The 16,887-nt window shown below is 41.3% G+C and overlaps 1 protein-coding gene across 1 annotated transcript in view; it reads right to left on the bottom strand.

Annotated features, from left to right (window-relative positions):
* The window catches only part of LOC126272580 (uncharacterized), a 97,310-nt gene that overhangs the window by 23,372 nt on the left and 57,051 nt on the right, over positions 1 to 16,887 (bottom strand). The window contains exons 5-6 of the mRNA XM_049975506.1: positions 4,933 to 5,111; positions 1,070 to 1,275 (exon numbers count right to left, since the gene is read on the bottom strand). Coding sequence (XP_049831463.1) covers positions 1,070 to 1,275; positions 4,933 to 5,111 — 385 coding nt within the window. The remainder of the gene's footprint in view (positions 1 to 1,069; positions 1,276 to 4,932; positions 5,112 to 16,887) is intronic.

Below are 16,887 nucleotides of genomic sequence, written 5' to 3'. Positions count from 1 at the left end.
GACATGAGTTCCAAAAGAAATCCGTTGGAAATCGATTACTCGATAAATAGTACAATTCTCAAGGCTGTCAATTCAACTAAGTACCTGGGTGCTAAAATTACGAACTTCAGTGGGAAGGACCACATAGATAATATTGTCGGGAAGGCGAGCCAAAGGTTGCGTTTCATTGGCAGGACACTTAGAAGATGCAACAAGTCCCCTAAAGAGACAGCTTACACTACTACACTCGTTCGTCCGCTGTTAGAATATTGCTGCGCGGTGTGGGATCCTTACCAGGTGGGATTGACGGAGGACATCGAAAGGGTGCAAAAAAGGGTAGCTCGTTTTGTATTATCACGTAATAGGGGAGAGAGTGTGGCAGACATGATAAACGAGTTGGGATGGAAGTCATTACGGCAAAGACGTTTTTCGTCGCGGCGAGACCTTTTTACGAAATTTCAGTCACCAACTTTCTCTTCCGAATGCAAAAATATTTTGTTGAGCCCAACCTACATAGGTAGGAATGATCATCAAAATAAAAATAACAGAAATCAGAGCTCGAACAGAAAGGTTTAGGTGTTCGTTTTTGCCGCGCGCTGTTCGGGAGTGGAATAGTAGAGAGATAGTATGATTGTGGTTCGATGAACCCTCTGCCAAGCACTTATATGTGAATTGCAGAGTAGTCATGTAGATGTAGATGTAGAACTAGTGTGTAAGCCTAGGGCCCAGTTTGGTCCCCCAGAAACTTACCACAAATTCCCAAAATTTCTGGATAATACGCCTTTCAAAAAAAATGTTCAAATGTGTGTAAAATCTTATGGGACTTAACTGCTAAGGTCATCAGTCCCTAAGCTTACTCACTACTTTACCTAAATTGCCCTAAGGACAAAGACACACAAATATGCCCGAGGGAGGACTCGAAACACCGCCAGGACCAGCCATACAGTCCTTGACTGTAGGGCCTTAGACCGTTCGGAATGTCATGACTTGCATACTGCGTTGAGGAAGAGATTCGTAAGCCTTCACTAACTAATGCGGATGCATGAATTTATAAAGGAAGAACTGGAAGACTCTCCACCATTTTACTTACCTTCCCCAATGAAGTAATAGCAAGTTTGAAAGAACACGCGGGTCTTCCGAAACCATTTGTAGACGAGATACGTGTGCACTGCGTCAGCCAGATACAGCGCCTCCGGCGTTCCTGCAATGCGTTTCTCGCATTTCTCAGCAAAGTCTTCCCAAAATGTCATCCTCCTGTCATGATAGTCCAGTAATCGATCGTTCATCAGTGCATACCTGCAACAGCAAAACGAGCTCGAACTCAAATGACAGTCCAGTTGCAATTATATTTTATGTCACCTCCACCGGTCCCATCCACCCGGACCAAATTCCAGTGGCTTTCTGAACAATATAAAGAATATTAGGTACACAGGGATGAATTACACTAGTGGCCATTAAAATTGATACACCATGAAGATGACGTGCTACAGACGCGAAATTAAGGCGACAGGAAGATGATGCTGTGATATGCAAATGATTAGCTTTTCAGAGCATTCGCAGAAGGTTGGCGCCGGTGGCAATACCTACAACGTGCCGACATGAGGAAAGTTTCCAACCGATTTCTCATACACAAACAGCAGTTGACATGAGTTGCCTGGTGAAACGTTGTTGTGATGGCTCATTTAATGAGGAGAAATGCGTACCATCACGTTTTCCACTTTCATAATGGTCGTATTGAGATTGCGATTTATCGTGTCGCGACATTGCTGCTCGCGTTGGTCGAGATCCAATGACTGTCAGCAGAATATGGAATCGGTGGGTTCAGGAGGCTAGTACGGAACGCTGTGCTGGATCCCAACGGCCTCGTATCACTAGCAGTCGAGATGACTGGCATCTTATCCGCATGGCTGTAACGGATCGTGAAGCCACGTCTCGATCTCTGAGTCAACAGATGGGGACGAGAATAACCATCTGCATGAACAGTTCGGCGACGTTTGCAGCAGCACGGACTATCAGCTCGGAGACGATGGCTGCGGTTACCCTTGACGCTGCATCACAGACGGGAGCGCCTGCGATGGTGTACTCAACGACGAAGCTGGGTGCACGAATGGCAAAACGTCATTTTTTGGGATGAATCCAGGTTCTGTTTACAGCATCATGATGGTCCCATCCGTGTTTGGCGACATCGCGGTGAACGCACATTGGAAGCGTGTATTCGTTCGTCATACTGGCGTATCAGCTGGCGTTTTGGTATGGGGTGCCATTGGTTACACGTCTCGGTCACCTCTTGTTCGCATTGACGGCGACGTTACGTTTCAGATGTGTTACGACCCGTGGCTCTACCCTTCATTCGATTCCTGCGAAACCCTACATTTCTGCAGGATAATGTACGACCGCATGTTGCATGTCCTTTACAGCCCTTTCTAGAGACCTAAAATGTTCGACTGCTGCCCTGGCCAGCAAATTCGCTCTCAGCAGTTGAAAACGTCTGGTCAATGGTGGCCGAGCAACTGGCTCGTCATAATACGCTATCACTACTCTTGATGAAGTGTGGTATCGTGTTGAAGCTGCATGGGCAGCTGTACCTGTACACGCCTTCCAAGCTCTGAGTTAATGCCCAGGCGTGTCAATGCCGTTATTACGGCCAGAGGTGGTTTGTTCTGGGTACTGATTTCTCAGGATCTATGCACCCAAATTGCGTGAAAATGTAATCACATGTAAGTTCTAGTATAATATATTTGTCCAATGAATAGTGCTCAGGCCATTTGAACCATTTGAAGGACAGTAAAAACCTGAAATGGAAGCTGGCTCATTAAGCAGTACACGGAGTTTATCTCCAGAAAAACAGGAACAGTCCAACCAAAGTGAGTACGAACCATCCCCAAGGGTTATAGCAATCTGCGTTTCGGGCTGTTCAGTAATCCCCCTGTTCATCTCCCATATGTTAATAACTGCCTCTGTCATGTTTGTCGGATTCGGTTTTAACGAATTTATAGAATTGATGTGTAAAGTCCGAATTCCTGAAATATGTTTTTTATCTTTCCTATTATCTTGCGAAGCGGTATATGTGTAATGTTGAGCATGTTGTACATTTTATCTAATCCTGAATTTCATGGATTTTATTTAAATAGCCATTGTTATAGAGTTGCCACCCTTCCACCGTAAGAGCCCTTTTAAAAATAATTTGCACTTTCGGTGGCAAATAATATCTTAGTGTAAGTGTTTGTACCATTTCCATAACTCTTACGGGGTGCATAGTTAATATGTTTGTGTGAGTTGTTAAAAGTTGTTAGTTTAAAGTATTCTGGTGTGTTTCAGACATGCACCAGTGTAGTCTTTCAGGGGTTGTTGTGAGCGGTCGTGACTATGGCCGTTTTGAAAGGGAGCGGCAAGCCCGAAGGCTCATACTGTCAATATTGTTCTTTCTGCCTCTAAATAAAATTGTAACTTGATATTTCGAGGGTGCTTTTGTGCTTATAATTTTTTTTAAAAAGGCTTTTCTGAATAAAATTGCCATTTGTTAAAGGTAATTTCATTTTCGTCAGTTGCTCCCTGGCAACTACTTCCACGCTGACCTAGTGTGGTTAAATGTGTTAATGTTCTTGATGAATCGCTAGTAAATATGTAAATTCATTAAGAAAAGATTTTGGAAGTAAATCCTTGGTTCGCAGCTGTCAAAAGGCAGTTACTGTTTGTGGTTGATAGGTTTAATGCGGAGAGAGGTGCAGATGGACCCATCAGAGAGTAGGAGGTAAACACCTAGGATGGTATCACGCTGGGTTGAGGAGAACCACGTGAAGTGGATGAGAGAGGAGGTTGTGAAGGAACTAAGATAGGGTGTATTGGCTCTGACTCCAGATCGTGAAGATTCATCAGTGAACCTGGACCAGACAAGGTGTTTGGTGTGTTGGGAAGCTAGATGGCCCATTAATAGTTTGGTACAGGAGGGTGCCATGCACGTGCCCATGGCTGTGCCACAGATTTGTTTATATGCCTTCCCTTCAAATGAGAAGTAGTTGTGGGTCAATATAACGTTAGCAAGATGTATGAGGAATGAGGCAGTGGGTTTGGAGTCTCAAGGGCGTTGGGGAAAGTAGTGTTTAATACTGGAAAGATCATGAGCGTGAAGGATGTTGGTATGTAGGGAGGTTTCATCAATAGTGATGTGTAGGGATCCTGGAGGTAGAGGGGTAGGGATGCTGGAGAGTCGGTGTTGTCTTTTATGATGGAGGCTAGATTATGGGCAACTGTTTGGAGGTGTTGGTCAATGAAGGCCGAAATTATTTCAGTGCAGGAACAACAACCAACCACAATGGGGCATCAAGGATTGTAGGGGTTTGTTGATTTTGGGGAGCATGTAAAAGGTGGATGTGTGGCGTGTAATAGGGGTAAGGAGGGAAATGGATTCAGGCGAGATGTTCTGGGAAGGGCCTAAGGCTTTAAGCAGGGATTGGGGTTTGTGTAGGACTTCTGGAATGCGACTACTCTGCCAGAGTTTATAGTTGGAGGAGTCAGATAATTTGCGGAGGCCTTCTGCAGTTAGTCATTGCAACTCATGGTGGTAGAACCTTTGTCTGCAGGTAGGATGATTAGGCCAGGATTTGTTTTGAGGTTGTGTGTGACTGTTCTTTCTTCTACTGAAAAGTTGGTGTACTGAGGAAGGCACCTGGGGAAGGATGGTGAGTCTAAGTTGGAGGTAAGGAACTCCTGGAAGGTAACCAGTGGGTGGTTAGATGTGAGGGTGGATAAATGGCAATCTGTCTTTTCCTACATTGTTGATATAACTATTTAACAGTTACATGTAATTCAATAAGGAAATTTAATTTTCGATGAAAAAATTAATGACATTAAAAGAAGTCAAATGTAAGGCACATCTTGTTACTGAGTTTAAGAAATAATTAATTGTTCTGAACAGGGCACACTCTTATATTCTTAATGTCAACTGATACACACCTAATTGGAAACTCCCATGCAGTCTGCCTTACTCTTTTCTTCAGAAGGGTATTACTTAGTTCATCAATAACATCATTAAAATCTTCCAACCATCCGCTTGTACGCACATGTAATTGGTTCCATAGCTTTTCTACATATTTAAGTAAACTTGTCAACTGATCTTCAGACATATTCTTGCCCTGCGGAGCAAATCAAAGATATTTTCATTGTGATATTAACAGGGTGAAACTACAATTGAAAGTTAAACTAAAATAGGATAATTATTATTCACTTGTCTATTATAGACGACACATTCATAAAATTATCAGCTGTAATGTGAAAAAGTATGATACAAGTTACTGAAATAAGCCAAATGATTTGTTCCTCTGATAAAGAGACCTGTACACAGTATAAGATCATACGAGTATACAGAATATCAGACCAACTGTGTGACTGGACTGAAGAGTTTCCAGGAAATAGAAAACGGTGTCTCATTCTGAATGTAGAAAGGTCTTCAGCCGCGAAAGTAACATCGGACGTCCGCCTGGGGATTGTTACAGTACCAGTACTTTTTATAATATATATAAATGATCTAGTACATTAAGTCGGAAGTTATGTGACGCTTCTTGCATACAATCAAGTCGGGACACTAGGAAAAATTGTGGCGACATATAGGAAGACCTGTCCGCTCCCTGTAGCTGAGTGGTCATCGCGACAGAATGTCAATCCTAAGGGCCAGGGTTCGTTTCCCGGCTGGGTCGGAGATATTCTCCGCTCAGGGATTGGGTGTTGTGCTGTTCTAATCATAATTCACATTTAACTCAGCCGTTACTGTTTCATATCTGTCAACACACGTTTCCAGTCTGAGTGTAGGAACCGATGGACAGCTCTTGCGGTCAATATTTTCTGCATCGTGAGTCTGTAACCCACTTGACTCTCTCCATACCTTCGACAAACAAGTATGAGTCTAGTGGTGTAACCCAGCATATCGCATTCAGTGCTGTCTTCAATGACAAACCAGCTGAGTCAAAGGAATGTTAGTGACGGTTTTCCGAAAATAGCTTTCACGAAGTTATATCCAGCTCATAGCATGATGCGGTCCGATGTAGAATGAAGTTTTCAGAGGCACATTCAATACTACGAGCATCATTCAACTTCAGAAAAGCAATTTCTTTCGGAAGAAACTGATTTCCTGTGGTGCGAAGTGCTTGGCAGTCATCGAATATAGTGTAGATGTTTGCAGAAAACGAAATATGATAATGAGGAATCTTATGCCACCATAAAAAACAAGAGAGAAATTTCACTTACATAGAGTAACATGTCTGTCTCCTGCAATGTGAACACAACCGAGGCTTGACACGAGAGTTCCCACTACGACAAATTACTGATCAGTTGCAGCAATCAAGGCTTGTTATTTACTCTAGAGGTGCAAAATGGCCCCAAGTCCGATCACATGATCTTAACATAGAAATGTACGTGAGAATGAATAATCGCAAGAAATGTGTGTCTATCGATGCACCCCTCTTTAGGGCCTGAGTAGATGCTGGGAAGGAAAATCACTTATGGGACGTTTAATTCACACTCTTTGTTGATATAACTATCTTTACTGATACTACCATAGCTAAGAGAGTAGGTTTGGATATAAAGAGAGAAAACTCCCTCTAGAGGCTGAATAATAAGAGAGACTGATTTTTTTCCTTTTTTCGCAAAAGTATTCTTCGTTTGCTTCAACAACTTTCATATGTCTAATGTTTCTTTTTACCTTGCCCAATATCTCTCTTGCATATGGTTAGGCCATGTTATACCTTTAACTGAATGCATTACCTCTATGACAGAATCGTGAATAATAATATGCTAGCGTGTTTCTTCTGCACTGTGTGTCCGTTTACATTTCAATACTCACATCATTAACAACGATTTAATTTCTCTCCATCTTGACGCGAACAATTGACGAAATTTGTAGTGCACATTCGTAGCTCTGTACGACTCATGAAGTAATTTCTCCTTTGTCCTCTCTCACCACAGCACAGCCATCGAAAATTGCAGTACATGTCATCCGCTTGTGCAGTAGTCTTGGTGCAAAATTCAACTGAATGGTTCTCTTCAGGATACTGAGACTAATCAGATGTAGCTTCAACTCTGTCACGTTTTGTATACGGTGTATACGGTGTTTGGTATACAGTCTGACACTGCAGCCACTATGACTCAAGATAGAAACTAGTTCAAGACATTAGCTGCCAGTGGGCATCGAATCGCAACAGTGGGGAAAGTTGGAAATGCTAGGGTAGTTCGCGGGGTTGTGTCCGGATGACGTAGCAGTCAGCGCATCCGCCTAATAAGCAGGTGACCTCAGTTCGAATCCCAGTGTGGCACAGATCTTCTACTTGACCCCTTGAGATAAATCTGTGCCTAATTTCTTCAATTTCTGTATGTACGTTATGTTTGCTGCAGTTCTCGGAAATCGAATTTTTGTTTGAAAAACTGAAATTACGCATACTGCTGATGCAAGAGCTATACAGAATTTAACTAATCTCGTCCATGTAATAATTTATGGTGCAACATAATCAATTAAACTTAAATGATGTAATGCCATACTGATATTTGGTACTTTCCGGACACTCGTAGTTTTTAATGCCTCAGTACATTTTGCAACCACAAATTTCGGCATGGTGTTTGATCTACGTGTAGCAATAAAATAGGTGTCTTCTTTGCTGTCAATCAATACGAGATCAAGGGAAGAGTTTAAAATAATCTTCATGTAATCCTCTGTGAACCCATGTACCTTACTGGGTGGGCTTAGGAGTCGACCCTGTCATCTTCACCAACTACTTTTAGTTCATCTACCAATGGCAACCAGTATTCGGCAATGCGACTGCATCCCTCGAGGTAAAAAATATTTTTTTTTTTTCGGTCATCAGTCTACTGACTGGTTGGATACGGCCCGCCACGGATTCCTTTCCTGTGCTAACCTCTTCATCTCAGAGTAGCACTTGCAACCTACGTCCTCAATTATTTGCTTGACGTATTCCAATCTCTGTCTTCCTCTACAGTTTTTGCCCTCTACAGCTCCCTCTAGTACCACGGAAGTCATTCCCTCATGTCTTAGCAGATGTCCTATCATCCTGTCCCTTCTTCTTATCAGTGTTTTCCACATATTCCTCTCCTCTCCGATTCTGCGTAGAACCTCCTCATTCCTTATCTTAGCAGTCCACCTAATTTTCAACATTCGTCTATAGCACCACATCTCAAATGCTTCTATTCTCTTATGTTCCGGTTTCCCCACAGTCCATGTTTCACTACCATACAATGCTGTACTCCAGACGTACATTCTCAGAAATTAGAAAAAAGTCAAATTAAGGCCGGTATGTGATATTAGTAGACTTCTCTTGGCCAGAAATACCTTTTTTGCCATAGCGAGTCTGCTTTTGATGTCCTCCTTGCTCCGTCCGTCATTGGTTATTTTACTGCCTAGGTAGCAGAATTCCTTAACTTCATTGACTTCGTGACCATCATTCCTGATGTTAAGTTTCTTGCTGTTCTCATTTCTACTACTTCTCATTACCTTCGTCTTTCTCCGATTTACTCTCAAACCGTACTGTGTACTCATTAGGCTGTTCATTCCGTTCAGCAGATCATTTAATTCTTCTTCACTTTCACTCAGGATAGCAATGTCATCAGCGAATCGTATCATTGATATCCTTTCACCTTGTATTTTAATTCCACTCCAGAACCTTTCTTTTATATCCATCATTGCTTCCTCGATGTACAGATTGAAGAGTAGGGGCGAAAGGCTACAGCCTTGTCTTACACCCTTCTTAATACGAGCACTTCGTTCTTGATCGTCCACTCTTAATATTCCCTCTTGGTTGTTGTACATATTGTCTCTCCCTATAACTTACCCCTACTTTTTTCAGAATCTCGAACAGCTTGCACCATTTTATATTGTCGAATGCTTTTTCCAGGTCGACAAATCCTATGAACGTGTCTTGATTTTTCTTTAGCCTTGCTTCCATTATTAGCCGTAACGTCAGAATTGCCTCTCTCGTGCCTTTACTTTTCCTAAAGCCAAACTGATCGTCACCTAGCACATTCTCAATTTTCTTTTCCATTCTTCTGTATATTATTCTTGTAAGCAGCAGCTTCGATGCATGAGCTGTGAAGCTGATTGTGCGATAATTTTCGCATTTGTCAGCTCTTGCCGTCTTCGGAATTGTGTGGATGACGCTATTCCGGAAGTCAGATGGTATGTCGCCAGTCTCATATATTCTACATACCAACGTGAATAGTCGTTAATTCCGTGTCATAAATATTGTGATCCCTGGCTGCGCACACGCTTAATAATTTGAGTATTCAGATAGTACTGAATTACTGAAAACAATTGATTTGTACAGTTGTTATTTATACCCATGTCGGTACCTTTCCCCACTCGTGTTTCATCAAGAGGTCTTCCTTCAGTGCAGGACGACTCTCACATGGAAGGAGGTAAGTGTTCTCATTTTGTACCACAATCACATGGAATGACTGAGCGCACTGCTACAGCGTATATGCTATTCGGAGCGACTCCGATGCGGGTATGCAAGCAGTCATTTAGACAAGGGTTAATGGTTCAAATGGCTCTGAGCACTATGGGACTTAACATCTGAGGTCATCAGTCCCCTAGAACTCAGAACTGCTTACACCTAACTAACCTAAGGACACAACACACATCCATGCCCGAGGCAGGATTCGAACCTGCGACCGTAGCGGTAGCGCTGTTCCAAACTGAAGCGCCTAGAACCGCTCGGCCACTTCGGTCGGCGACAAGGGTTAATGCGGCCTCTTATACTCGCGTTGTTAGAAGCGAATAATAAAGTTGACAATGCTAATTTTTTCCCCTCACATTGAGTAATACATCATCATATTCTTCTTCTTCACTCAGTGCAGTGTCCGATGAGAGCTCGCAGAGAATGACGTCAGTATTTTTAGCACTGAGTGTTCTAGAGATGGTAGTACCTGTCGATTGTGAGGATTCGATACTTTTTCACTTTCTTCTTACTCTTCTTCGTGTTTATGATTTCAGATATACATATGATGTCTATTACGTTTCCTTCAATATAATCAAATAGTTATTTCCTCACCATCGAAATATAAAACATCTTTGTCTTTATCTCTAATCGATATTCTTAATTCTGAAACGTATATGACAACAAATGGCATATAAATGGACGAATGACTGGTACAGCAGTCCATAATAGATGTAACGTGTGTGTTGGAGCGTCATTATGGAAATATAATAAACATATCAACAATTGTATCTGAGGTTTACTCGATAGAATCTATGTTACACCACGTTCGATGGTATCTGTTGTGGTACTATCAGTATGAGCTAAATTACTTTCTAATTTGTCTAGAATTCCGAAACTTTTAAGAAAGCAAAGCAAACTTCGGGCTCTTAGGATATTGAATCATTTTGTAATTATACTTCAATGTACAATTTTTGAAACGCCTGATTATATCTGGAGGAGGTGGTAAACTGTTGAAGCTACAGAAATAATACACAACGCTATACACCTTCTTCAAAGAAACACGATGTGGACAAATTTGTTCTAAGTGAATGGGAGTAAGTGGTCTTGTTGGAAGATTACTTAAGGAGAATTCCCTGTTGTTAATGTGGACTAAACCCATTTTTCCTGCTTGGTGACGAAGTGCTATTACCTCAATTGTGTGACTTGGTCTTTTCACCATTGATATGGAATGAAATTCTTGAAACGTTTCACCATTCCAATAAGCCGAGCAACTTTTTTCTTATCCTGAGCTGATGGGAAATTACAAATGGCCATTATGTGCTCGTTATCAGTCTTAATATCATTGGTATAAACTAGATGACCCAAGGAGGAATTCATGAGCACCGGCCAATCTAATCCTCGTGGGTCTGACTGCTGATCCCACTTCCTATAAACAACTACGTCATCAAGGTAATTATACACCTCACACAAGATGGTATCTGGCAAACTTGGTAAGACTGCTGCACCCAATGTCAACCATACCGAACTCTGCTGAACTCCATCAAGCTCCAGTCTATATAGAAAGCAGGCCGGCCAGAGTGGCCGAGCGGTTCTAGGCGCTACAGTCTGGTGCCGCACGACCACTACGGTCGCAGGTTCGAATCCTGCCTCGGGCATGGATGTTTATGATGTCCTTAGGTTAGCTAGGTTTAAGTAGTTCTACGTTCTAGGGGACTGATGACAACAGAAGTTAAGTCCCATAGCGCTCAGAGCCATTTGAACCATATAGAAAGCACTCAGAGGTTTCGATTCTTATGTTGCAGGGACAGTGGCTGCAAAGTAAGTGAAGCACACGTGTAGATCAGGTAACGGTGTCGACTCCAAAACAACATTCTATTTCAGGGCTCGATGGTCCACAACAGGCCTATGATCTTTACCATTGCCTTTGAGGACGAAACGAATGGTCGAGGCATAATCAGACTCTCTCTACAAGTAACATCTGAACCTTCCTTAACTGCTGCATTTTGGCTGGCGATAATCAGTTAGGAGAGTTCACACCATAGTACGGCCAGTAAGGGGGATCTGGTACTCCACTTTGTCGGTTGTACCTAATAAACTTAATAATTGTTGATCTAAACTGAAGGCAGCTGGCCACGACTACATAAATGATAATCCTCGCTCGGATTAAACTTCGCTGCTCATCGGGGCCCATTTCGAAGCTGGACTCTTCACTCATAACAGTTATACTCAAGTTAATGAGATTCCAGGCAAAAAACGTGTCTGGTGCTGAACTGGTTAGTGGTGTGATTACCATCCTGACTGTTACCCGCCATATTGCCCGAGAATCAAAAGTTATGGTGTCACACATCATTTCTTTTCATAGTGGGGCCCCTTGATTCTCATCCGTGCACCCTTTCAGCAAAGCGGTACGTCGACGATAATGTAAGCCCCGTTTTGTTGATCTTCAGGGCAAACCCATGTTTTATATTTTTCGAACACAGAAACATAGAATGGATCTATTTTAATCGTATCTTCCGCTCACTGACTATAGGTTCATGATCATAAAGTGTCCATCGTAATTCATTAGACTGAGAAACACATGCTGCAATGTAAAATTAGGTCCTTGATTTAAAATGAATCTATCATGTTGTAATATACCTACTATACAAAGACTTAATGAAAACTTCGATTCCCTGACATCTTGTAGCACAATATCTCTCTTTAAAATGATGGGTATTGTGGTGACTCGTGAATTTCACAAAAACGACACTAAATTGGAGACTAATTAGCAGACACTATCACAAATTAAAACAAACGACGATGTATTTTAACAAACTGTGGCATTCATTGTAGTACAGTAATGGGAAAGACTTGAATTAGTGAAAATGGTAGGAATAAAATATATGGTATTAATCACCAACTGTAATTATTCAAATAATTCGACTTTTACAAACGTAGTTTACTCATTCAAGAAGTTATTCTATCGTTTGCAAATGAAGGGATACATTGTAAAACGCAAATTTAAGATGAAAGCTGTAAAGAACATTCCATCTTAATGACTTTATTAATTAAACTCGTATTGTTGTAACCAGATATAAGCCCAATTATAAAATTCTAGGCATCTGTTACAAATTCTGTCAACCAAAACCTGTTTCATTTTATCTTCTTAGTTTCAAGTATTGTTAGAAATGTGAGTCGTTGTGTAATTAGGGTGTATTAATTAATTTTGTGAAGTTCATTATTGTACTCCTATTTAGTTGGAATTTTCACATTTAAAAACATTTTTACATTATAAATTTCATACATTATTCAATTCTGTGACTTTAGACGTATTATTCTGTGTAATCAGAACATCTTAGCTTTGGAACTTTTAATTGTAAATACGATTAAAAATATGTTGTCATTATTAAGTAATGATGGTCCAAGTGACCATCTATTATTTAGAATATACAAATAGGGAAGCAGCGAGGCTGCTGGGTTGGGCAGTTTGAGCTGATATCTCGCAGTGTAACCTGTGTTAGTTACTTAAATATTATTTCACTAAGATTTAAAGTTGTGAAAAAGTATGTTTCTTGATTTGTGAACCAGTCAGTTGTTTTACGAAGACATACTGTACAACTCGGCCTCTTTGAAATGTGTCATGATGGATTTGATCAGCTGTTACGAGCGGAAGAATAAATGTTTAAAAACTGGAACCGATAACTTTCACTGTAAACCACACACTTGATGAAGAGCCAGGCAATCTACGAATATTTCAGTTATGTGGGGAAAACTTTCGTTTTAACATTCTACTTATGATTCTAGATAACATCAGATGACATGCACTTTTGATAAGTCAGTTCATCTGTCTTCGAAGATCTTGTATTATCGCGTAATAGGGGAGAGAGTGTGGCAGATATGATACGTGAGTTGGGATGGAAGTCATTAAAGCAACGACGTTTTTCGTCGCGGCGAGATCTATTTACGAAATTTCAGTCACCTACTTTCTCTTCCGAATGCGAAAATATTTTGTTGAGCCCATCATACATAGCTAGGAATGATCATCAAAATAAAATAAGAGATATCAGAGCTCGAACAGAAAGGTTCAGGTGTTCGTTTTTCCCGCGCGCTGTTCGGGAGTGGAATGGTAGAGAGATAGTGTGATCGTGGTTCGATGAACCCTCTGCCAAGCACTTATACGTGAATTGCAGAGTAGTCATGTAGATGTAGATGTGTAGATGTAGACCTAGATGTAGATTTGAGGATTACCTTACCGACGAGAAGATAATAATTAAGTAGAAGTGTTAAAATGTACAGCTCCACAAAATTCTCCTGTATAATGGCTACGATTCAGATGTTTTATGTCGACCTCCTTAAGCGTTCCTAGCAGAGTTGACAAATTTATGACAGCTATTTCTCTTAGGGACTAATTACCATTTGTTCGTCTTTGAACAGTTGCACTCTGTAATAAGATAGAGCTGTTTTCTAAACAATTCTGTGTAACCCACATATCTATACAGCTGAAACACTGAACATTCGCACTGTAAAAAGAATGCAATGCTGGATCGATTCTGCACAGCGATTTCGTTACCAACGCTTCGTTGCATCAAGCTTTCGATGTCTGCATCCTAAAGGGTGGTTTTAATTCTTTATTTGAGTCAAATTTCGTAATAATGTTTCTCTAACAGATACAGCATTCCATTTGTAAAATAAAAGTAGGCAGATTAAAGAAAGACTGAATGCATGCACTTGACACTGAGTCAGTACATGTAATGTGCAGATAAAAGTGTATCAAACAGTCTTCTGTTAATGGATTAGCCATCAATGCATTGAACTGTGGATTTACATAAACCATACAGCGTATTATTCAACCCTATAGCCACATAATTTTACTGCCAAACAGAACAAGCTAGTTTTATTAGTACAACATGAAAAATGCTTTGTACTTCCAGATGAAGTGAATAAGCTAGTCTGGGGTCACAAAAGCATGAAAAATGATGATGATGAATAATTTTATTGTGTGTGTAAATGTGATCTTTGTGTATGGGTGAAAGTGTAAAAAAAATGTGATTTCTAACAAATTTATTGTGCGAAAAATAAAATCATATAACGTAAATTCTTTATTTAATTCACCAGATAGTTCCTTCAGTTTAACAGGGAGTTAACTATTATTCTGGCACATTTTAATGTGGATTACTCTGAATTATGTGAGGCAACCTCTGTGATACGCTACTATGGGCACATAAAAGTTCTCATTGAAGAAATAAGGCATATAAGTAACGAAATTTAGTGTTGAGACTACATAAATTGCCATGAACGTTAATGTGTGTACGTATGTGTGTGCATTTATTTTTAAGAATGTGAAGAATAATGCTTTGAAAGATGGCATCCAGTTCAGACATACAAGAAGATGAAGAAGCTCTAGGAAATACTGTAGTATAATTGGATACTTTAAGACAATGTGTGCTACTGGTGCTGACTGGTAAAATGTACGGTACTGTCACTGAGAGCAAAAATTTTTCCGTCGCTGCCATCTCCCATTTTAAACAATGGCTGTTCCATTTGTTATGGATTTAAGAAATGTTTTACATAGGTGCTTACCTGCATATTTTTAAATTTCCCTGCCATCGCCACTGTGCATTTTTCAGTTTCCCATCAGTGCCATCTTGCACCCTGTAAATGTCCCACCAGAGCATCTTCACCTTATTAAATTTCCCACTCAAACCCATCTCTGAATTCTGATTTTCCCTTCACCCGTCATTTTTTATTTTTAAAGTTCTTGCAAGGCACTATGTTGATGCAGTCATGCATTCAAGATCATTAACCAAGGTTCCAAGTTCAGCCAAAGTGTTTTGGAGCCCCCATAGACATACTGCTGACAAAACATTATCTCCATCTGCTTAATAGCTTTATTTTTCACTTTTGGAACGCAATATAGCAGCTATTTTATGTAATATTGGCTCGAAAACGGTTTGGCAGATTACCTGAGGTATGTGGTTTAGTAACGGCTCATCGCCAGTTTAGTAGAGGCCTCGCCTCTACTGCTGTGGTGGCCGAGTTACCGCTGTTGTTACAGTAGGCTGAGTTTGTGAGTTGGCGAAACGGCTTCTGGTGCAGTACGCAGTACGACGCTAAGACAATTTCTCCCTGCCACTATTACACAGCTTTGCTCCAGGGTCAGGGAAGAGGATAGGAGAACGAAGGTTCTACAACACACCAACAGATTAATAACAAAGTCACACAAATGAGTCAAAAGGTTTACTTGTCTTTGTGACTTGTCGAATGATTAAGTCTGCAACACTGATTGTAATATGACACAAAAAGGCCCTCAATGGCTAAGTGAAAATAATTGTAATTAAACTTCACAGTACATAGCAAATTCAATGACAACAACTGTCTGTTCACCTCTAAGAGTTCACTATATGACGTTCACTGTCTAAGTTAGCCCTGGACGATGATCTAGTGGGACAGAGCTGCACTTCTGTCTTCCGAATAGGCTTCTATCCGTTGTCGTCCTGTCACTGGCGGATTGCATTCGGCCGGCAAGTGGCCGAGGCGAAGTCGATATCTTCATCGTCAGCACCGCCCGTGGCGCTGGTGGAACTTGCGCAAGTGGCGAGTCTACAGCACGGGCACCAGATCGTATCATTGCGCCTGTGGTGCTTTTGACCTGGCCGTGTCTTGTTTGGACAACACAGCATGTGGTACCAGATGTCTATGCATGGGAAATGGAATTCCCACAAATTATGGATAGTGGGGGTGGAGTTCGCGCCAATAGAGACCCAGATGTTTTTCATAGGGTTCAGGTCGTACGAATTATGTGGTCAAGACATCAGCGCAAATTCCTAGTCATCTCTGTCGTACCACTGTAGCACGAATCCATCCCTGTAACACAGGCAGTATTCTTGATGGAAGATGGTACTGCCGGTAGGAAAAGACATCAAAGTTTACAGCAGTCTTGTTGCATCCGACAACTCTCAAAGATAGCCTGAGAACCCCATGGAATGTCCCAGACAGCATAATACTGCTCCTACCGACATGCTTCCGTGACATGGTATGTGTTCCGAGCAGCCGCTCTCCTGGACGACCAACCTGGTGTAACAATAAACATAAGTCATCCTTAAGTCATGGACTAATCTTGTTGATCCTGTGCCCAATGTAACCGTTACTGACCATTCCATTGGATCAACACTGGAACATGTATGGGTCGATAGCTGCGGAACCGCAATACTGTGCTTCAAAGCCTTTCTGCCTGCACCAGGAATGTACCCTGTAGTCACACCTCCCAGATTATCGTTTATCCTGGTTTACAGAGGGGGCAAGCCTCCGAAGTCCACATTCTGTGACATCTACATCTACATTTATACTCCACAAGCCACCCAACAGTGTGTGGCGGAGGGCACTTTACGTGCCACTGTCATACCTTCCTTTCCTGTTCCAATCGCGTACGGTTCGCGGGAAGAACAATTGCCTGAAAGCCTCCGTGCGCGCTCGAATCTCCCTAATTTTACAT

Source organism: Schistocerca gregaria, chromosome 5 (genome assembly GCF_023897955.1).
Source record: "Schistocerca gregaria isolate iqSchGreg1 chromosome 5, iqSchGreg1.2, whole genome shotgun sequence".
Classification (NCBI taxonomy): Eukaryota; Metazoa; Arthropoda; class Insecta; order Orthoptera; family Acrididae; genus Schistocerca; species Schistocerca gregaria.
The sequence above is the reverse complement of the archived record's forward strand: the minus strand, read 5'-3'. Positions and strand labels throughout refer to the sequence as shown.